At 35.8% G+C, this 24,684-nt stretch overlaps 1 protein-coding gene across 9 annotated transcripts in view; it reads right to left on the bottom strand.

The window, feature by feature from the left end:
- Nucleotides 1-24,684, bottom strand: part of ARID1B (AT-rich interaction domain 1B) — a 551,978-nt gene that overhangs the window by 311,471 nt on the left and 215,823 nt on the right. For 8 of the 9 annotated variants that reach the window (XM_072643769.1, XM_072643767.1, XM_072643772.1 and 5 more), the window contains exon 5: nucleotides 23,385-23,495. The exons of the other annotated variant lie outside the window; for it this stretch is intronic. In XM_072643769.1, coding sequence (XP_072499870.1) covers nucleotides 23,385-23,495 — 111 coding nt within the window. The remainder of the gene's footprint in view (nucleotides 1-23,384; nucleotides 23,496-24,684) is intronic. 9 annotated transcript variants of the gene reach the window in all.

The raw sequence follows: 24,684 nt of genomic DNA, 5'->3' as shown, positions 1-24,684 counted from the left end.
ATTAATGAGGGATCTGGAATATGGTGGAGAAAGTAATGGTCTTGGATGCAGAAAGCCTGAGTTCAAGTTCCTAACTTTACCATTTATTTGAAGCAAGTTAATTTACCTCTCTGAGCTTTAGCTATCTAATTTAAAAAATAAGTATAATTCGTAATAATATTTGTGTTATTTACATCCTCACAGTGTAAAAATAAAAAAAGATCTTCTATCAGCTCCTGCTTAGCACCTCCCTCCTCCACCAGCCATGTATTCTTGGATCATGAACAGGACTGTTGATCTTTCAGAGCCAGGCATTTTCTCTGGCTGTCCCCGATGCCCTGTAATGCTCTCTCTCTCTTCATGTTCACCTCCTAGCTTCCTTCAAGATTCCACTAAAAACCCACTAATTCTAGTACTTTCTATTTATCCCATATATACCTTGTTTATACATATGTATTTTTTTTTCATCCTTCTCCTTAGATTGTAAGTTCCTGGAGGGGGAGGGCCTATCTTTGGATCCCCAGTATTCCCAGCACAATGCCTAGTACAGAGTTGTTCATTTGTCCCAGGCATGTCCTACTCTTCATGACCCCATTGGAGCAAAGATACCAGAGTGGTTGGCCATTTTACAGATGAGGAACCGAAGCAAACAGAGTTAAGTGATTTTTCCCAAGTCACAGTTAGTAAGAGTTCAAATTGGAACTCAGGTCCTCCTGACTCCAGGATCAGTGTTTTATCCCCTGCTCCACCTAGCTGGGCCCTAGTACAGAGTAGGCACTTAGTAAATGCTTACTAGATGAATATGACCTGTAAGGTACTTTTCCGTTCTAAATCTATGATCTCTGTGTATGCAAAATTAAATTCAAATCAAATATTAATTAAGTGGCTATTATGTGCTTTGAACAGAGTATACAAAAGCCAGTCCTTCCTTCAGAGAGATTTCCAGGGAGTTTGGGGGTGTGGGTAGGAGAGATATATATGGATAAGCACTCTGTTAAGTCATAAAATTCTATATAAAGAGTTGCTAATATTACTACTTAGTTTCCCGATATGGCCACCTCTCTGACTCACAGTGTAATGAGAACACTAAAATGGTCTTAACAACAATAATATCTTATATTTGATAATTCTGAAATACTTTCACATTTATTATCTCATTGTAGGAATAAGCAGGGAGAACATAGAAAAACATAATTAATCCCCAAATGGTCAAAAATTGACTACTTACATCTCTCTAAAACCGACTGGCACAGGATGAGACAGATCAATGAGGAAGAACGTGTAACTGCTAAGATTTGCCCCTACTAAAGCTACTCTGTGATGACCTGCACTTTCCTATAACCCTATACCCTCTTTGCTCCCAGTGCATTTGGTCTATGGGGGAGGAGGGGCCGAGATTAAATTGCCACTTCAAGCAAAAAATATATTTTGAAATAAAAGTCCTTGCTGCATCAACATGCTGCGAACATAGTAGGCACTTCCTCGGATGTCTATTGATTCAAACGGAATGGAATGAAAACCAGACCTAACAATGTGACCTTCTGCAGTTCTAAAAATAAAAAAAAATAAAAACTTCAGTCTTTGATCTGTAACTCTAAATTGGGAGATGAGTGGGAAGGCAAGATCAAGCAGAGAAGGGGTTAAAACCCCCCCAAATAAAAGAGCAACAGAGCAAATCTGACTGCATGTTTGAAAAAGCCTATAAAATGTTACAAGCAAAACAGGAAAGCTTGTGTTAATAATGCATAAACCAAAGGAGAAAAAAGCCACCCATTTAATGGAATAATGCTTTTATCCTTGCAGTTAAAATGAAATAAACCATGACTATTAATCTAGTAAGACCATGTAAAAATGTAATTTTTAAAACATTTACTAAAAGGGGATAGTTCAGTAACCACTCTAAAAATCAAGGCCTTGTGTACAGCAGCATTCAAACGCTAAATACCAATCTCCTGTCCGTGGAGGCCATTACCCACCCTGTCTCCATAGCAACCCTAACAGTGTGCCTGACTTCAAAGACAAAGATGTAATTTCAGACTTCCAGCAGCCAGAGGGAGTGGTAAGAATATTCTACCCAGGCGGTGTCAGCTGATGATAAATTATAAAAATATCCAGGAAGGTTAGGAGGTGGATTGTACCACAGAATTCATATTCCTGGGGGAGACTTACATTAGTCAAACACACTCAGGGACAGCAAAGAGTCGAGAAGTAAACAGGAAAGAATCTCAATGGAGTCAGAATTTTTTTTTTTTAAATTACACAGTGCAGAGTTCTCTCTGCCTTCCTTTTCTCCCATTCCCAGGAAGTAAAAATAGCTGGGCTCATGTCCCCTTTCTCATTCGGATGGAGAGTGGCTGCAGATCTCACTGCAAGCCCGTGCCAGGGGCCAGCTCAAGCTCTGAGCCTGCTTTTCTCGGTCTGCCAAATGCCAGCGAGCCAGCTGAGGGAGCGGGTCCATTTCTGCATGGGAGTCACAGAAGACACTGGGGAGAGAACCTCGCCACAGGGGCTTTAAGAAATCTGACCTATGTTATATAAGTTTTTCACTTCCATAGAGTCAAGAGTTATTATTATTATGGGGGATGGGGGTGAACATACATAGAGAGGAGCCCTGAGCAACACAAAAGGCCCCTCTACTGCCAACTTTTAAATTTGCTAGTCTACAGATTCTAGTGACTAAAAATAGCCGTAAGATGAAGCCAGGCAGATTTGTTTAAGTTACAGGCTGTCACTGACAAGCTCTTAGTCAACAAAAAGTAACTATCAGTCCCAGCTAAGAGAGAGCCTCACAAAATCCCATTAGGAAGCAGCAAGTGTGTTCTCAGAGTAATAAAATACAAAAACAGTCAACTGATTTGAGGCTTAAATTCTCTTTGGAGAAGCTCTGCTGTAAAGAATTACAGTACCGATATTGGGGGTCTCTTTTTAAGGAAACTAAGAAAAGAACAGATACCTCCTACCCACAGAGGCAGCCCTCATTCATCATGGATTCTCTCATCCCCCCTTAATACTTCTCTCTCCCCTTCCTTTACTCCCTCTTTTCCCATCTCTGTTTATCTCTCCCTTTCTGCTCTCACCATCTGCTTCTGTCTTTGTCTCTCTCTCCTAACCTCTTTTTCTCTCCCTCCCTCTGTCTCTGTTTCTCTCCCCCATTCTCTGCTCTCACTCCTCTCTCTCGTCCTCTCTTCCTGTTTGTCGTTTCTCTTCCTTCCTCTGTTCTCTCTTTCCTGTTTCTCTCTCCCTCCCTCCACTCCCTCTATCTTTTGCTTCCCCCACCTCCTCTTTTTCCCTCTACTTTTGTCTCTTGTTCCTCTTTTCTCTTCCTTTCCTGTTTCTCCCTCTCCCCCACCTTGTCTTTTTTCCCTCTCTCCATCTTTTTGTCTCTCTCCTACCCCCTTTCTGTTGCAGTCTCCTCCTTCTGTCTCTCCCTCTCTTCCCTCATTTGTCTCTCTTTTCCACTTTCTCCATCGCTGTTTCTCCTTTCCTTTCTCCCACCTCCTGTTTCTCTCCTACCTTCTCTCTTTCCCTATTTCTCCATCTCTCTTCCCCCCTCCACCAAGAGTTCTTAGTAAGTCTAAGAACTTCTTTTGTATTTTTTTTAAAGATAATTATTTCAATATAATTAGTTTCCTTTATTTTATGCATTTAGAAACACTATTCTGAGAAAGGTTCCATAGGTTTAAGCACACTGCCAAAGAGGACTATGGCACAGAAAAAGTTAACCCTTGCTCTAAATGAACCTTTGACCCCCTTATGGGTTGGAGTGGTGGGGGGCAACAGCAGGAACTCTTTGGAACTCTGCAAGGAATAGACCCAGTTTCTGGTGACCTTTGCTTCATAAAACAAGTCCCATAGAAAACAGGAAAAAAGTAACAACAATCATTTCACATTTACCTCTCACTTAATCAAGTCAAGAGGCGTTTACTAAACACTGTGTTAAGTGCTGGGTCTACAAAGAAAGAACGAAACTAAAAACAAACAAAAAAAAACTACCACTTAATAAAGCACTTTCAGATTTACCCTGTGCAGGAGGCAATAAAAGTATTCCTACTACCATTTCACAGATGGAGATAATAAATTGAGGGTCAGAATGGCCTTTAGAGATCACCCAGTTCAACTCCCCCAACCCCAATTTTAAAGATCAAGGCCCAGATACATGGGTGGTTTGCCCCTATGTACATTAGAGCCTAGATTGGAACACAAAGTATTGTCAGCAGAAATCTAATGTCCAACTGAGACTAAGGGTTTTAGGGATTTGTCTATGCTCAAGCAACTGGTAAATGGTTGGCATTACTTATTCTGTCTTCTGTCCATCAACCTTGGGTGTGGGTCTTAAGCAGATCAAACAGAATGACACACCTGATAGAATGCTACCACAAAATACAGTGCCTGAGCAACTTTTGAAGGTAGTAGCAACTGTACCATGGAAGACATGGACTTATCTGCACTTGTCAATTATTTGGTAAGCCTTCTATTAATTTTTTAAAAAATCAATGTCGTCTGTCCCACAGTTATATTATTAGTTCATTCCAATGAGAAAATATATTTTTAAAAGCTACCATGAACTCAGTCTTGCCTTCAAATCAATATAATTTTATTAAACAAAACAGTATTTAGACACATTTGATAAAATGGGTATGTAAATATGTGCAAGACACAGCTTATTAAGCCCACACATAATATTTTTGCTTATTTAAGAATTTGTAGACCCCCGTATAATATAATATCATAGCTCCTATGGAGTCTAAATTGGAAATAATTGGATATGCTTTTTTCCATAACTAATGATAATAATAATATTAACAGTTTTTAAATTGTTTTTTAATTTCTACAATGTTTTTCTCACTGCACCTCTGTAGGATAAAAGGTACAAGACTTCAACCTAAGACCCACCTCTAAAACACACTAGATCCCTGGCTCCTACAAGGGTCAAGCGTCTGTTGGATAATCTCTGAGGATACAGGGATAGATAGCTATGTCTTGCAAGGAATACATCACCAATTTTATAATGTATTCAGTCTAAAGGAAAATAATTAGATGAAGAACTTGGCTCAATCAACAGATGTGTACAAATATAACCATTGAAAATATCATGAGACAACTGTGATCCAAAGCATGTCTAGCTAAGGAATCCTAAACCCAGAATTTTGTGACCTGAGAAACAGCAGCCATGTACATAACATGTTATAATCTTACCCCACCCTAACCCCAAAAAACCCAAAAGCCAATTTTTAAAAAAGGCAAATCTCTATCACCAAGTATTCCGCACCTTTTTTCACAATTCATTTTTTCTCCACTACAAGGATTTTTATCCTGCTACATGCTGAGCACTGAAAAAGTCTAATGACATTTATGTAAACTTGATAGGTGAGGAGCAAAGTTGTACCTCCGTGACACTGTGATCTAGCAAAGAGGAATGCTAAGTACTTCCAACTTAGAGAAAAAGGTAATCATTTAACGTGAAGATACCACTGAAAGCGGACCAACCAGTATTGTTTTGAATTTTTTTGAACTACCTGTAAAAAAAAGGGGGTGGGTGGGAGAGCCTCATATAATTCTTTTTGAAAGAACTACCAGAGATTTAATTTTAAACTGCCACCTACGTGTTAAAAATTGTTTGAAAAGGAGCAGCCCTCAGAAGGTTCTTGCCTACCGAAAACAAAGATAATGAACTAATGCCTGCTAGTCTTAGGAAGGACACCAGGCTTCCCAAGAGGTCTGCAGCACTGATGCTTACTGGAGCATTCAGTAAGTTTGAGATATCAGAAGCCATTTACATTGCCAGGAAAGAAAAGGAACTAGGGAGAAAAAAGGACATGAGATATCACTGAATGTGAATATCAAAAGAATGATTTTGTGCAAGGCATTAATTCTTTTAATTTTGAATTACCTTAGGATATAGATATACTACATTGAAATCACTGGGGACTTTGATAAAATTTTTTTAAAAAACAAAAATATTTAAAATACATAGGGTATTTAATAACTTAAAGAGAATGTTTATTTTTCATGGTTTTAGAGCTTTAATAGGCTCTAATATGAATATGATGAACTTACAATTAAGATAACAAAATAGACATTATTGTTCATAATCTGAAATAACATTCTGAAGGTGAGTTTGCACTTTGATTACTGATTCATTCCTACAGTTGTTACTGAAAATATTTTTTAAAGAAACAAAAGTAAGAGATTTGCAAATGCATTAGGTATAATAGAAGAACGAAGGATTTGCACAGATTTTGGTCAGAAGGCCAGGCCTTGAATTCCAACTCTGTTACTAGCTTGGATGAGTCATTTATCTCTGAGATTCAATTTCCTTGGCTGTAAAATAATAATCCCACTCTAACTTCTATGATCTATGAATATATTTGAATTGTACTACCAATTTAAGCATATACTACATTAGAACCACTGTTTTTAGTCTTATAATGATCTGAGATCCCTTTTCACATCGTCTATATCAGTTTCCAAAATAAAACTTCCTTCCCAAAAGATCATTCTTTGACAATGTGCAATTTAACTTAAGTGCAAGTATCCTGTAAATAAAACCCCATTTATTACACACTATAGAAATAAAGAACTGTATATTATCCATTAGTATGACAATTTCATATATTATAGAACGTATAAAAATTCAAATTCACAGGAAAAACAAATTAGTTGATTTGGGGTTTATAAAAATATTCTTAATCTCAAAAATAAATTCTCTGTAGAAGTATGCCACAATTCTGGGGGTCCATTTAGAAAAAAAATGAATTTGCCATCAACTTTCAATAACACATTTATTAAGTAGGAGACTTGAACCATTCTCTTTTCCCAGATGAAATAGAGATCTTTGAGATTTTAATCATTTCAGTTTTCATTTTCTGTTTCTGTACTTTAAACCTAGTAACTCGCATCCAGCAATATTGAAAATTTAGATTTGCAAAGAAGAGCTTATTATTATTAGCAAATATCAAGTTGAAAGCAGATGTATTCCACTAGGAAAATCTGGAAGTGCCTATACCTCAAGTATGCAAATTAGCTTATGTCAAAATGCTAATTATGTAAGAAGTCAGGCTACAGATTGTAAACAAATATATTACATGTGTGCTTTCGGTCTATTTCACGGATTTTGTATTTTTCCTATTTTAAATAATTAGTAGCTAAATTCACAAAGGTTGGCTGGACACAGGCATTGCCCTCAAGGAGCTTATATTCCAACAGGCTCCCAGTGTAGCCCCAAGCAAAATAAAATGTGAGTGGGAAGTGTTTAATCAAACAAATAAAAAAATACGATATAACATCAATAACATTCATTTGTGGTTTTCTGAGTCAATATGGGATCCAGAGGGATCCAGTTTCTATTGACGTTTGCTAACACTGGTTTCGATGGTTAGAGTTATAGATCACAAATGAGACAATGCAAGGAAAGTATTTTATACAACTCTGATTTATAAAAGACAGCTATTATTACTGATTAATAATACTTAAAACTTACATTAAATTTTATAGTTTATAATTATTTTCATTTCAACTGTCTCATTTGATCCACCTCCAGGAAAGCAAAAAGGTTGCTTGGGAAATTATCATGACTTTATGGATTCAACAAACACTTATCAAGTACCTACTACACAGAGGCCACTGGTCTAACCAGAGGGATGAGATAGGCTCGCAAAAGAAAACAGAAGTCTTTGGAATTAAAAAGCTTGATATCATGGTGAAACCTGAGAAAAATGAAGAGATGGCCATATATTTAAAGAACACTAAAAGGCCAGAATGTATACAAGTGGGCATCCAGAATATGAAAGGAACTGGAGACCCTGTCAAAAGACAACTGGAAAAAAGAAACAATGTTTGGTCTGGTAAAAGGAGGCTTTAACAACATCTTTAAAGATGTGACCAGTGATTTTATGGAAGAATAAATTGGATTTGTACTCTCTGGTTCCAGCAATGGGCAGAATTTGTATAGAAGCAGACAGGGACTCATGGTCAAGCCTCCAAACAACTGAATTCCCAAAGGGGTGTAAACTGTCTCAAGGAGGCAGTGAGGTTCTTTCCCATTAATGGAGGTCATCTAAGGAGGCTGAATAACCATTTGCTGAGGATGTTCCAGTGGGAGGGGAAAGGAGCATGGGGGAATGCCTGTTTAGGTATGGATTCATCTAGATGACCTTTCAGGTCCCTTTCAATTTCTGAGATTCAGAGATTCTATGCAGGAGTGAGGATGGCATGATGAGTCAGGAATAGTCAATGAAAACAGTGGGGGCAGGTGAAATTTATTAACCTATATAAGAGTTCTAGGGTACAACTTGACCTAAACAGTCTCACTTCCTCCTACTGAGCTTAGTGAATACTACATTGGTCATTTACAAATCTGGCCGGCATTGGGGGACCAGCATCAATAAGCAGAGCCAGAAAAGCACCAATAATCAGGGTGAGAATGCTGGAAAGGCATTTTCTCTGACCAAATAACCACCTTGAAAATGACCTCACTCAAAAAACAACATATTTCCTTTAATTAATGTCATCTAATCAATTGGGATGTGAAAAGCAAAATTCAAATAAGCATATTTTCCTATACTAATTCAATTATTCAGACAGGCCTCAAAATTTAGTTCTTACTGACTTAGTACAATACCTCTGAACTATGTAGTCTGTTACCCAAGAGGTCATCATTATTTGTCTTGAAAAGATATAAAAAAATTATTGACTCTTGCTACATCTGGTCTCCTTCCCACTCAAGTAAATTTCAATAAGTCAACTACAGTTATTTCCAGTTAATTCCAAGGATTCTTATAAAACATTCCTCAGAAAATGAGAAAGCTGGAAGGAAAGAAACTCCAAGACCAGGGAGATGATAATCTCTTTATTATCCTGCATTCAATTCTGGATTACACATTTTAGGAAGGGCACTGATACTTTAAAGAGTTTGGAGAGGAGGGCAACAGGGCAGGTAAGGGCCTCAGGATCATATCATGAGGAAAGGCTGAAGGAGCTGGGAATATTTGGACTAAAGAAGAGATGACTTTGGGGATATGAAAGTTCTCAAACTTGTCATATTGAGAGGAATAAGCCTTAGTCTGCTTTTTCTAAGAGGGCAGAACTAGGAATATGGTAGAAGGTAGAAAAGGAAGATGCAGATCTGAAAAAGGAAAATCATAACAATGAAAGACACGGAAAAGTATAACTGGTTATCAGGGGAGGTAGTTGGATCTCCCTCACTAGAGGTCTCCTGATACCGTCTGGGGGGGTTCTTATTCAGGTACTAAGACAAGTTCTGATTCAATTCAACAAAGACTTATTAAGCACCCATGTATGATGTACCCAGGATGCAAAGACGAAAACAACTTCTACCCTCAAGAACCTTTCATTCTACTAAGGATACAACATGTACACTAGCAGGGAATACAGAGCAACAGAGTAATTTTAAGAGAAAGAGAACACTAATGACTGCAGTGACAGGAAAAGGCCTCAGGGCACTCCAGACAAGGCAGACATCTTGGGATAGATCCAGAGGGAAGGGATGGAATGGTGTGGATGTGTAAGGGCTGCTGGCTGGTCATTTGGACTAGAACACAAAGAACATAATATGAAATAAAACTGGAAATATAGGTGGAAAGTCAAGTTGTGGAAAGCTTTATATGTCAGGATGAAAAGTTTATAGTTTTTGCTATATACAATAAAGACCAATTCGATTGGGAGGAGAGGGGGTGACATGGTTAGATCTGTGCCTTAAAAACATCAGTGTGGCAGCATTGTGGAGGATGAGTTGGAAATGATCTTGAGGCTCCAAGATTCTGTGAAACCTGAATTTTTCAAAGGAAAATATACTAGAGTTGTTTAGGTTTTCCTAGCCATCCTTTTATAATGGCTGTTCCTCACTGCAGCTGCCCACTTATTTCAATCTCAATGAGAAGACAGGAAGGGGAAAATAAAGGTCAACTTAAGTCAGTCCATTCTGCTACCTGATAAAATTACTCTCCCCTGACCCCAAATGAAGTAACAGAATCTAAAATTAGACGTCAGGGTTATCTAGAGAATTAATGCATCTCTTACCCTAACTATGAAACACAACTCCCCTCTTCAACCTGGTTCTTGATGCAGGCAAGGGTTGAAAGGAAGATGGAGAGATGGAGGTGGGAAGAAGACAGACAAATAAGAGGTCCTTAACACTGAACTGTGAGATATAGCAGGGAGATATTTATCTACCGCTCATGAGAACTGGGTTCTAATCAAGACTCAGCAGTTAAATAGCTATGTGACAAAGCAAGGTACATAACCTATGCCAGTTTCTTTGTCTGTAAAATGGGAATGATGTATCACAGTCAACAAAAATGTTTCCTATCTCTTTCTGCAGATACTTTAATGTAAAATTATATAGCAGAGTTGCTCTTATAGCAGCCAACCTCGGCAAGAACTATGGCTGGTAGCTTTATTTCTTACTTGGCAGGCTGGAAGGCTATCAACATCAGCTGTCCAAGAATTACAAAGGTCACTGATAACCACAGAGGTAACACAATTATACCCCAAATTGCTTTGGTCAAGGTATTTGGGCTGCTTAACCCCCAAGTAACCCACACAATTGCATCAGGGGCAGGAAGAATTTTTATACTTCCTTTTTCATTACCATAGAAAAGAGAAAATGCAAGAAATCTGGCCAGCCAATCAAAAGCAACAATTTTAAATATACAAAAACATTTCATAAACTAAAAAAGTCAAAGTATGCAGTGCCCTTCCAAATTCAGTATCATAACTTACAAAAGCCCTGTAAGCCCAAGTTCTAACTTTCTTTCCCTAGAAGATAGTAAGAAGAAAAACAAGAATTTTTATCACATAATCTACCCATAAATACAGTGATAAAACCTGTTTCCTACAATATCCTACTGTGTTAATACAAACATATACCATACCTTTAGAGAGTCAACTCTTGCCATAATACAACTCATTGGATTCAGGGGTTAATTATGCAGCAGGTAAAACAAAACAAAAAAGATTATCTTAAAATCTGAAGAAAACTAGAGTCAAATAAACTTACAAAATTGCTTAAAGATAACATGAGATAAGCTACAGTATTTTGAGGGGAAAACTGAAGCATTTAATGGAAGTCCAAAAAGAGGAAGACTTAAGGCTTGATGTAAATAAAAATTTACTGGCAACCAGGGCTGTCCAAAACAAGAATGGGCTTGAGTTGGAGACAATTGACTCTCCCCTGACAAAAGGTCATCTTTTGAAGACCACAAGTATTTTATAGCAGGGTTTTCTGTTCCAGTTTAGACAAAGAATCTCTACCAATTCCATCATTTTGTGAAAAAAAATACTAAGCGCTCATAAAATTCAAGCTGTTCTTTATTACTGGTGGTCTTAATTTCTCTATCATAGTCTCTTATAATTGGAACTAGTATGTCACAGGGATACAAGGGTGCTGGACTTGTAATTCAGGAAGTTCTAGGTTCAAATATTTCTACTAATACAAGCTATGACATGGTGGACAAGTCATTTAACTTTTCTGAGTCTCAGTGTCCTAATCTGTAAACTAAGAGCATCTATAATACCTCATAAGATTGTTGTGAGGATCAAATTAAATAAGTGATCAAAGGTATGCTGTAAACTTTCATGTTTCATATAAATTTATGTTGCTGTTATTTTCACTAAGATAAAATACTAATGCCCACAAAAATGAGCAAATAGCAAATACTAACTTAGGTTTTTATTTATTCATCTACTGTAAAAGATAACGAAGAGAAATCTACCTCGATTGTACTTGTTGCATTAAAATGCTTAGTGACCTCAATTTTTAGTATAAAAAATTTAGTGTGAAATACAAAAAATACAGAGATTCCAACATTTTTGCTTACTGTAGAGAACTAGTGATTTTGATCAGTGCAAAGTGCTTATTTTTTAAACATTTAATTTAATGGGACCCAAAGTCATTAATGTGTAAAGTGTTCTTCAGTGGGTCTGTCTAATTAGCCATTTCATACTTAGGTACTACTGTAATTGACAGATTTTCACAAACTACATCAAATGTTAGCTTCTCTTTGCCTCTAAATCACACTTTTTATTCCTACTCCCAGTCCTTTATCCAAGAAGATAAATTATCATTCAATGCTTGCAAGGTTTAGCGACTATTATTTAAAAAAAAAATACTAGTTTTGAAATAAAAGTACCTATTCATAATTCAAAGTAATTCCTTGGCCTTAATTTTCTAGGCAAAGATTCCAGTTGATAAACAGAAGGCAATAATATGAGTAACTAACTACAGTATTGTCTTTAAAAATAAGATGTGCCAAGTTCTCCAAGAAATGAATGCTTTAAAAGAAAAATTTGTCTTCTCTCTCTCAAAGCACACAGAGATGTTCAGAAAACTGAGAAGAAATAAAGCAATCAAAAGAAAATGTAAATTGAAAGTGGGATAGAGGTTGAAAGGCTATAATAATGATATGAATCAACTGTAGGAGAGGGTCTCCAAAGAAAAAACAAACAAAACAAAGCTTCAGTCACACTTCAACATGTCTGAGGAATGTATCACACAGCACAAGAAATGACACTACATTGTTGTAATGATGGTCTCAGCGAGCATCCAACTTTTCTCTAACTCACGCAATAAAGTTCGTGTTTAATTTTTTAATTAAATTAAATTCTCTTCCAATCCCAGTTCAGGTGACGGGAAAAAAGTTTCCATAGTCAGGGAAAAAAGTTTCCATAGTCAGAGTCTTCACAACTATTTATGTACAATGCTTCATCATTCATTCCATAAAAATAAACTGAGCTATACAATGAATAAGATAAGATAAGATTGGGGTGTGAGAAGGGCTGGGATGGTTAGGGGAGACAGATTATAAACTGAGATAACCATTGTCTTCATGGAGTTTCCAATCTAATAAGGCAAAGTGGACATTAAAAAACGTTAACTGTAAATTTCCTTGTGTCATAGGACATTATATGGAATAAGTCTAATGACATTCTCAATCGTTAAAGTGTTTTTCTCTAAAAGTTAATGCTGTCTGCTCCTTCCAACTTCTAATTTTAGGACAATTTTAAAATAACATCCTGGACTTTTGCAAGGACAATGTAAGAAATTACAATTCTGGTGCAATGAAAGCCTAGTAAATGCTAAATTCTTTGGAACCATATCTTTCTGACCTTTATATTTCCCCCACAAACCTAGCATAATGTACGATACTTGCTAGCAGCTTAGTTTTGCTAGATGAGGATTTTGTTCCTCTTCTGGCTTCTACTCCAACCCTACTACAAGTCTGTGTTCCCAAGGGTCCCTTTTGTATCTTTCTACTGCTTCCATAAATCCCTGCTTGGCCTCCAGAGTACAATAATTCTACCACTATGGCTCTCTTGGTCTAAACATGGACATACTTCACCTTTTCCGTGGGGGTTGATTATTTTTTTAAGAACATCACCAGCTACTAAACGGAAAGAATGAAACCAGATTACAGAATAAAAAATTAACCATGCTATAAAACGAAAAGCATCTCCACCTAAAATAACCCCCTAATAAGCCATAAAAAACAACTTCCTGAACTGACTAGTTCCAGTCACTTTCTCTGGCTTACTTAAAACCAGCTTCTGATTACTTACCACTCTGAGACTATTGACCCTTTGACCCCTTTCCCCCCACCAACCTCTGGACAGCACTTTCAGGCACCATTAGTCCACCACATTAACCACATGAGTCCATCCATTAAAGGTAAGAAAGAAGGCCTTTCTTCATATGGCTTCTATAACCAGGTTCCATATCAATGCCAAGGGTCCTGCATCCTATTAGTCACCTGCATTCAAAATCTTTGTCATCTTCCAATTTTCTTTTTTCCTTCCTAGCCAATAGCTAGTCACCAAATCTTCTAGATTCCTTCCTTCCTTTTCCATTCCCTCTATTCCAATGCATATAAGAACTGTAGATAACATCATTTCAGGAAAGATAATTATCAAATTAAATTTCAGAATCAGGTTCCACTAGCTGGAACAACAAAGTCAATCTAACAAGATTCATCAGTCATAAAGTCAAAATCCTGCCCTTGAATAGTATTCAGAACGAAGGATGATGGTCCTACTTCATGTCATCCTGACTCCTGTATTCTAAGATATCTGAACAGCTTCACAGAAACAGCATCAAGGTTTAGGGGAAGACAACCACAAGATTGAGAAGACTCAAATCTTTGTCATGCGAACTATAGGAACTGGGGATATTTAGGTTACGGAAAATAAGGCTAAGTGGGAACATAATAGGTATCTGCAAATATCCAAAGGCTATCCTAAGAAATAAGGATGTGATTTATTTTTTGTAATTCCAAAGGACCCAGCCAGGAACAACGAACCCTGACATAGAAGGCTCCAAAAATATCATAAGCTGCCTGTGTTTTTTTGATGAAAGGGACTTTTTGTTGTTGTGGTTGGTATTCAAAATCAGTTTCCATCACCATTTGTGATAAACGTTCTAAAAAGGATTTAAGGTTGTTTAAATTAGTGATCTCCAAAGTTTTTCAACTGTATACTCTTAATAGTAAAAAAAAAAAAAAAAAAAAATTTGTGCTTTTACTTATAAATTCTATAAACAAAGTATTTATTAAGGTTTGTTATGTGCCAGGCATTATGTTAAACAATGGGGAAATAAAAAACACTAGACAATCTCTACCCTCAAAGAGCTTAAACTCAAAATAGGGAGCACAGCACAGTAGCATGTCTATAATCCTTAGTGCTGGGGAGGCTGAAGCCTGGTGGATCTCTTGAGTTTGAGGAGTTCAAGGCATAGTCAACAGATAGACATCATGCACTAATACAGTGAATTTCATTCTGGAAAGAGAGGGTTATTACAGTGTTTTGAGAACCAAGCCCCCAGTGGTGAGAAAAATGCTTACCTTAAACAAAGAACAATGTTTGTGAAATCAGGAAAGGTTTTATTAATTTTGACATTCTGGTAGCTCCTAGGAGAGTGCTACAATTATTCAGACCAATGCAAGTCCCTTTATACTGTTCCAAAATTCAAATCTCCCACTTCACCATCCGTTGGCTTAGAAGGAGCCTCCTGAGCACCTCATTTCATGTTCTCCTCTCTGATAGGCTTCCCCTCAAACAGCTCCTGCACACAAGTTTCTGACCTTTTACCTGACCATGCTAGGTCACAACTCTGATTAACTACTATCACCTAAAGCTGGGGGGCAGTTTTAACCCTGTGGAAACAGAACTCCTCCCTTTGTTTCCCACAGGTGCCTTAGAGGCTTCCAACAGGCCCAGGTTGGAAAAATGGAGCAGATTAAAGCTTTCATACTAATCAGTATTAGAACTGGGCCACAAGTGGTCAAGTACTTTGAGCCTGGGAGAGATAGGGAGACCCCACATAAGGTGGAGCTAGAGCCATAATGATTAGGGGGAGGGAGTGGGGACTAGAACAGGTCAAGATAGGGAAGGAAAAAAAAAACCCAAGTGGAAGAGAACCCAGGGAGCCTGAGTTCTGGAGGGAAGAAGAGGCAGGGAGGAAAAGGCCTTACAGACAGAAGGCCAGGAAATGAGTATAATGAGGCAGGCCAGGGAAAAGGCCAGATAAGTGAAAATTCCCCAATCAGAGCTATGTGTAGAACTGTAATAGTATTATATGTGATATTAAACAACAGCAACACCAATGGAAACTGAAGCTGAGGGTGGTTAAAATTTTTTTTCTGAGACCTCTCTATTTTGGAGATCCCAACTTTAGATGATCTTGAAATCCATTTTATATCTACCAATCTATGATTTTTTTAATCTGCTTCAGTAGTATCGTTCTTGACAAATACCAAGTCTTGAGCATAGTAGGCATTTAATACTGAAATCTAAATGTAGTTATATTTTAATAGCTAGGGTAAAGAACAAAGAGAAGAATGATAAAACTCTTTTCAAATAGCCAGGTTTTTAAAAATATATTTTATAACTCTCTCAAAATGTTATATTTTAAATATCTGTATTAATAAATTAATTATCTAGAATCATATAACTGAACTAATCTACACCAAAAACTGTCTCCTGTGGTTAAATTTAAATGTTAGTAAAAATACTTATTTTTATTATGATTGATCTTTCACCCACAACTTTTGTATACACAGGTGACCAGTCAAACGTATACATAAAGGAGCCTTTATCAAATAAATTTTTAGAGGGAAAAAAAAACCAAGTCATCACACACACACACACACACACACACACACACACACACACACACACTCTCGCTTTCAATTGCCAAGTCAACATCAAAATTTTGATGTAAAATAAGTGAGAAAAGCATTTGAGAAAGCTTAGTCACTTTTCCTTGGCTTTAAGCTCCACCCTCACTCCCTTATTTCAGGCTTAAACAAAGTTCAGTGGGGCATCAAGCTGCCTGTTTTAAATTATAGTCTGTATTTTAAAATAGAATGCATGCACGACATGTTCCTAAAGCTAGAGGGTGGGAGTGTTATTCACTGAAAATTGAAGGCTTGTTGAGTCAATAATCTTCTTTCACAGAGTAACAATTTTCAGCTAAAATTTCTTGACCCAAACAAAGGAAAACAAGACCATTCAGTTATTTCAACACTGCAGAGAGGGCAAAAAAAAAATATGAGAAAGTAAGAGATCTCTCAAATTCTATCCTGTGAAGAAGAGTAGGTAACTTTATTGTCAGGTAAAGACTTCTAGGAACTATTTCTCTCACTAACTTGAAAGTCTGGATTTAACATATCCTAAAATAGCTACTTCCATTCTAAAGAATCATAAAAGCCAATACCCAGAGTCCACAATTACCATCACGAACTACAGCAGGATATGTATCCTTCCCTCATTAAATAAAATACAAACATTCCTCAAAAGGTAAGTGCAAAGTGAAAGTCTGCATATTGAATTCTAGGTTCCCACTAACTTAGGTGATATGAGGAGAGATGCATTCCTTATGGTCAATCCATGAGCAATACTGGGAAAAGCAGTTGACTATAAGGCATGTCAGTGGTGGTAGCCAAGGCAGGCAGAGGACAGTACAAAGATAGAAAGAAGGAGGGGCTCGGCTCTCTCTCCAGGCATTTCAGTGCAACATTCCAGGAACTGTAGTCATGGGGGAGAGAGGCAAAACAACAGAGAAAAAGGTTTTCTGACTCTTCATACTAGCAGATCTTCTTATTTTTCAACAAGAGAGATAAAAAATATCTGAGACACAGATGTTCAAATCACTTCTTCCACATCTGTCAGTACCCACAGGGTGTTCCAAAAGTCTTAATGTGGTTATAAAGTACTGATAGATGTATAATCATAGCAATATTTATTTAATTTTTTTCCACTGTTTTTCTCTCCTCTAAGCAAACCAAGACTGTACCTAGGGATTAGGTCCCAGACATGCTTGGTGGTGACTATTCTTAACTCCACCTTGCCTATGTTGTAAAGTCTTGGAAATGGGGTCAAAATAACCTGAGGAGTCATGGGACCTTGATAATGTTTAACCCTGCATTCTCAGATGAATTTTGTTAAATTTATATCCTGCTTTGTAAATCATACCTTGGAAAGATTGTGCATGCTAACATCTTTGGAGATAGGCAATGTGAATTTAAATCAATCAATCAAATACATATTGAGGACCATTTATCTCCTCCAAAGTTAACTTCTTTCTTGCATTACTAAAAGTTCAGATCACTGCAAATGTTTAACATTTTGTCTTTCCTTGCATGTATTTTTTTACTTGTCCTTATTCATTTGGACTATACTAATTCAGTCTGTAATCATTCTAGCTGGCTGGAAAATCCACTTTTGCCCAATCCAGGTTAAAAAAAAAGCAGGCTCAAAGAATGAATTGTGTAAACAAGATTGCTGGGGGCATGTTGAACCCATTTAAGGATTTGTTGACTTTTTTTTAAAAAGGATTTTGGCATATCACTGGAATGCAAAAGGTAGTGCTAATTACAAATAAGGATTACTTATTCATTAGAACAGGTCAAAAGAGCTTGACCTAGAAACAGTCAGTGAGTATTTTAAGTTGCTGCATATGTTGATTCTTATAAATTATTCAGTATTTCAGAATTTTTACTAATTTAGATTGTTCAGCTCCAAACCAAAGGACTCTTACTACACAAAATGGTGAAAAACAGATGCATCAATAAACTCATACTAACTGCCTGATCAAGCTGGTTATCTGAAACCAGACTGATGAAATGGTTAAAACGGATTTTTAAAAAAACATTATTAGCATATTTTATTTTTTTCTTCCTTTTTAAAAAAAGTTTAAATAGTGACATAATGCCATTAAAAAGTAAGTAAACAAAACAAAGTCTTATGGTCTCAGTGAAAGATTAAAAAAACCATTCTTTTTTTGTAAATCTAAGTTCCCACAACCCCCCCAAAAAATTCTCCTTGATAATGACAATTTTCCAACCATTCTTATCCAATATATACTGTTTTATATCCTCTTTCATAACAACCTTCATCTGTTACCTCCATCATAGAGCCAAATAATTATCTTCTGTAAATGCCACATGAACAAACTTTTCAATCTCTCACTGTCTAAAAGAACAAGACATTTGTCAGCATATCACAGTGAGAAGTATACTTTGAACTTTATGGGTTATTGGCATCAAGATATCCATAACTACCAAATATATTCTATCAGGACGGAAAAAATTAGCTATTTCAGAAATCAAGAATATCAACAGCTGATGACAGTCACAAAAAAACTGTTTTACTAAAAAATGAGACATCAAAGAAGTCGTTTAATTTTTAAAAATTAAATGCCATATTACCCATAGCTATGTGATCTTTCAATGATTTGTATTAGCATAGTAATACTGAAAATATGAGTGTAGACATTAAATAAGTGTTCTGAAAACTCTAAAAATAGCAAAACATATCTTCCTAAGGAGATACTCCCTTTAGTTCTACAGGCACAGAAAACAGAGTTCCAAGAGTATTACTATGGCTCTTAATACATCACTACTTTGGGTATGTGATGCTTCTATGCATCAACTTTGGACAAGGTCAGATGAAAATATCTTCAATTCCAAAAATGTAGATTCTTTTTAAAAAGAAACTATTTTTTTCAATGCTAAAAGACATGAGGTTTGGCAATGGCTGAGAAGCTATATCTATACTTCAAAACAGAATATAAAATTTATGCATAAGGAAATAAAAAAATTATTTTTTCCTCCAAAATACCTCTTACCAAATTTTGGCTCTTTTTAACTTGAGAATGACAAATTCCGATGCTCTATTTCTGTTCAAAATCCAAAGTGAATTCAACCTACATTAAGTTTTTAAACTCATTTCACCACCATTAGACAGACAGAGCTACATGTATGTACATATGTATCCATGCATGCATGCAGTCTTGAGTAGCTAAAACACTGTATAAGTGTGGGTGTACATGTGTGCGCACTTAGCAGAATTAGTGGAAAAGAATTGGGGAGAGCATGGAGAGAGACAGACTTGAACTGAGGTATTCTAGACTTCAAAGGCAGCCTTTCGTCCATGACATGAATCCATTTTATCCACTGCATGTAGCTTCACAGTAGTAGTGATGATTGTCACTGCTGTAGTAATAATAAAACATAATATTATGTATTTTGGTTCAGTTCCTATCCCTAGCTTTCAACAAGGGAGACTGTCCTACGTATGCAACACAGAGATATTTCTAGGGATATTATATTCTCGCATTCTTCTAAGATGTTATCTATAAAGCACAAAATGACATATTAACCATGGCTCTGGAAAAATCATAAAAATAAGTATATCACTGGCCATTGGTCTTACATCGAACTTTAAAAACTATATGCCAACTCTAAAACAGAAGCTAATAGACTACTAAAAATTAACACTGACTAGAGAGATAATATAATAATGGAGCTTGTTATGAATATGTATATCAATACAAATGAAATATTAACTTCCTAGAAAGATTAATTTATTTTTAAAGGCTAGTCAAGGGAAGATTCTAAATAATTTCGCTTCTAGTAGCCAAGAGGGATCAATCATGCAACAATTAAGGAAAAGTCAAAGAAAATACTCAAAGCACATATAGAGGGAAAGTTATTTTTGAGATAGATATATTAATGGAAGCACAAAGATTTATGTAATGAGTATTTTTATTCCAGTTTCAGCTCGTAATACATTGACTTGGGAGTATATAAAACTATTTAATATATACATCTCTGAAAGCCACTGATTATCATGTATGTTTCAGTGCACACTTCACCAGAGAATCACAATTAGAAACATCCTTCCCTCAAGTACAAAAAGATAGATGACAATGAATTGGCATCAGTCATTTAGTTATCGTCAAAACTGAGTAGTCATAGATTGACATAACTAACTTCTGAAAATAATGAGTAAAAACTATGCAATGAATCTACAAATGACCCAATAGCATATTCCAATGTGAATCAGTCTTGAGGACCTCTTCAGGTCCTCAACTTTGTCAAATAAGATGTACAAAACTTAAAACAAAACAAGCTTGGTAAGGTGGGTTTGTTGTAGACTTGAGTGAATGCCAATAAAGCTATCTCATGCACAGCAATAAACAAAAGTCTGTCTGAGGATAGATACAGATGTATTATGACTAGTTTAATAATCGATGGCTCCTGTTGATTCTACTAAGACACCATAAATCACAAGATAACAGATTTGGAGCTAAAAGGGACCTGACAAATCATACAGAGGAACCCCTTCATTTTACAAATATAATTAAAGACAAGAAAGATAAACTAGCTGGTCTGAGGCCAAATAAGTGACCAGGAACAAGGGGAGGATTCAAATTCAGGTCTCTGACCTAAAATCTAGTATGCTTTTCCAACCAATAGTAGCATATACAAGCAATTATTCCTCAAATAAGTATTGATAAAGAATAGAAGCTCATACGCAGCATCCTAAAAATGTTTAAGAAAAAAAGCAGTATGAAATACAATGGGATGTAGCCACAACATAAAATTCATTAGGCACTAGAATATGATATAAAAACCAATGGAAGACACATTAGAATATATAAACACATATACCTAGTTCCAGTGTCAAAGTTAAACCATTCATGGAAGTTGAAGAATAAGAAACAGGACATATCCTGGGGAAAGAGTACTGAATCTGAAATAAAGAGGCCCTAGGCTTGAACTCTGTCTCTACTACTCATTATGTAAACTTGAGTAAGTTAAGCAGCATCTTTTAGCCTCAGGTTAGGTAAAGAAAAGCTTCTTTGGGGTTCAGTTTCCTCCTCTATCAAAAGAGGCAATTGAACATATGATCTCTGGATCATATGAAAGGTCAAATCAAATGAAAAGGTCATTTCCAGCTTTAAATCTATGACCCCATGAATATGTAAGTCACTTACCATTATGGAAAATATGATTTCCGTCTAGACAAGCTGGTTTTCATAAGAATCAAAAAATCTATTATTTGCTTTGGAACCATTCAGAAAAATGGTACTTCTAAGAAGTACTCAGAATTATTGTTTTCCAAAAAGATTACTGTACTAGATCTGACCAATCGGATGTGTACATCCAGAAGGAGCCAATATCATTAAAAAACAGTGACAAAGAAACACACTGCTAAAGATTTCAAATACAAATAACCTAAGAGATTGAAATGCTGAACAGCACGCAAGGATGGTGAATTATTAACTGAAAACAATTGGTCAATAACGAATGTTAGCAGCTCCCTCTTTACAACACTGGACACGGGGATAGAAGTATTCAAGGATAAGGAGGGTAATCAAGCAAACTTCCCGGAGCAGAGCTTTTCAATTATTTAATCTGTTGTAACAGTTCATTTACTCATTAGTTGTTCTTTACAGTTGGTTGTCAACCATCATTTATGAAACCCTTAATCTAAGAACAGGAGAAAAGAGGATTTTAAAACATATTCAATAACTACAAAACATAGAAATTATTGCATAAAAAACACTGCATGCTACGAAACACTCTTGTCAACACATACAAAATACATACTAGCCAATAAGAACTTTCTGCAAATCTGCTACAGCACAAATAGGCATCTCCTTCAAAAAAAGAAAAAACCCATGACAGCACAAAATAAAGCAAAGAAAAAAAGTTCATGCACTACTTTTTGCAGTTCATTCTAGGAACCCATTTAAATTTTATAAAACAATTTCTTAATGTTCAGCAAAGACCACAAATGATCAACAAAAGGCTCAAGGAACTTGAATTACACAATAAATAAGCATATGCCCATCCAAACCATCAGTTAACCTCCATTCACAGTCAAACAGCCAGAGAGTTAAGAAAATATTCTGAGAATGTAAACACTCCATTAATTTTTCAGACATAAAAACTTTTAATTAGGGGCATCAAAAATATGTGCAAAATAGAAGATCCAAACAAAATTTAAACCTTACAGCTAGCACTTAGCTCCTACAATGCTAAATGAGTATTATTAATTTCAAAATGTGTAAGGTAAGGTAGAATATCTGTGTTTAACAACCATCTCATTACCAATGTTTATCCTCAAGTATTCATAAACTAATACATCATATCTTGGTTCATTCATCCCTGAGGCTCAAATAAAAACAAATGCTATCCCAGCTTTTTAGTTAATTTCCATCTTTCGACAATCATTTTAATGGAGTTTATGAGCCATACTGATTGCTCTATGAATAGAGAAGAATATTTTTAACAAAAAAGTAACTAAGAAAAAGATCTTTCATTTTGTAAACAGATTGTTTAAGATTGAGATAAATCAAGTATAGATAAAATTGTCTCAAAGAATTAACGAGAACTGAAAGAAATGTTATTAATTTAGGAGTTTCAAACAGATAACACACAAGACAAACACTGAGTTTTCTATGTATGCCACTGAGTGTACTGGTTGTATTTCACACATTTTTCATTTTTAATAGTAAAAGAGAAATACTTCCATTGGAGTGAAAAAGAATGGGAAAAGGAGACAAAGTAAAATGAGCCATCCTCACACTACTAAAAAGTTTAAAAACTAAAATGGCTATAGAATGCTTTAATGTTTTATTTTATCATTTAGACTTAATTAAAATTTTTCAGGAAGTGGGGATGGGAAAATGGGGTTGAGCATAGCTGGTGAAGGGGGTAGGGATGTTTATCTGTGTCTGTATGTGTGTACACACAGACTAAAAACAAAAGAACAAAGAAACCTGCATTACAATCAGCAAAAAATGTATAATAAAAAATGTTATTTCATTTATTATGGTCAGTGATAGAAAAGCCTACAATTGAAATAATTACCAAAGAGAGCTCCTTTAGGAAAGATTATCATCAGAATTAATGTTAATTACTTATAGCATCTGCCTTCTAAAAATGTGCCCTTTGAAAAGAAATACTCTGTAAAACTCCCAAAACCATATTTCTAGTTCAAGGGTTCCTCCCCATCTCTCAAACTAACGTAGGCGCAACAAACAATGGCTCATTTTTCAATATATTAATTACATTTCCAGATCAGGCAGATTAATGTCTTACTGGTAAACTTGATGGTCTTTCTTGCTGTATTAGGCTCAAGTCTTCATGGTTAGGCTTTCCTGGGGCCATAGGAGGTTGAGATCTAGTTCCATAGCCTTCCTGAGACATGTCCTAAACAAACACAAAACCAAGGAAACTTATAAAGCTCTGTCAATGGATAATGACATAGTAGGCAAATTAGAAAAGAATTTATTTTTAAAAGTGGATATTGACAAGTTTTATTTTAGCAAAATCATAAATATACTATGCCTGTTATGATTTTCTACACTTTATTTAAAAAATAGAAACATTTTTGATGGTCAAAAACTACAAGGGCAGTGTGCAATTTAACTATGAGAACAAATAAAATTCTATAATATTTGGACTGTGCAAAGGAAGAGTAAAAGAACTGAGACGAAACTCTCCAACGAGTCTTAAGGTCATATCTTAAGACTAAATATTAATTTAGAGAGATTATTCTATAGCATTTCCTCTGAAATACATTAACATAAAAAGCAACATCAGCAAATTGTTTTGTCTTCTATAATCCCTGCCTGAAATAACATTATAAATAATTATAAATTTCACAATGTCCCCAATATTTAGCAAATTTTAAAAAAAAATACACAGAACTACATCTCTATGTACCTGGCAGCGTTTTTATACACTGCAAAGGAAAACAAGGGTCCTAGGACTCATGCAATTCTCACAAATTTGTTACAGTATAATCAACTGACTTTAAAGTCTTTTCTTACATGTTCTCCAACATTTTAACAAAGGTATTTATTACCAGGGGTTGAAGCCCTTTCCTAAAACAATGTTATGTAATCCAAACTACCATACTATAAAAGACTTACTTTATACTATCAAGCTTCTACTCGTTACAGAACTCTAGCTGAAGAATAATGCCAAAATGCTAAATGTGTATTTCTTATTACGGCCATTAACACCTGAAGTCAAGGAGCAGGGCAGACAGTGAAATACTCTTTATAGCACGTCTAACTGGCACCACAACCTGAAGAACCAGTTTTTGATTATGGAGATGAAAAGGGGAAAGAAAACATCACACCTTCAAAGTTTCTGTCCCCCATTCCCTTCCAAACAGTTCAGCTCAGTACTAAATGAACATTTTTTATTTCCCCTTTTCCAATGTTCACGTCACTTAAATATTGTTTATAAAGATAATATTTTTCATCTAAAATTTTATAAAAAGCTTCTCCTTGCCCCACCCCTTTCTCATACAGTACACACAACACTTTAAATTACACAGCTTCTTAAAAATGAAAGGAGTTGGAGCCAAGAACCTTTGGTTCAATAGCTG

Source organism: Notamacropus eugenii, chromosome 2, assembly GCF_028372415.1.
Source record: "Notamacropus eugenii isolate mMacEug1 chromosome 2, mMacEug1.pri_v2, whole genome shotgun sequence".
Classification (NCBI taxonomy): Eukaryota; Metazoa; Chordata; class Mammalia; order Diprotodontia; family Macropodidae; genus Notamacropus; species Notamacropus eugenii.
Note: the sequence above shows the minus strand (reverse complement) of the source record. Positions and strands in the feature narration are given on the sequence as shown.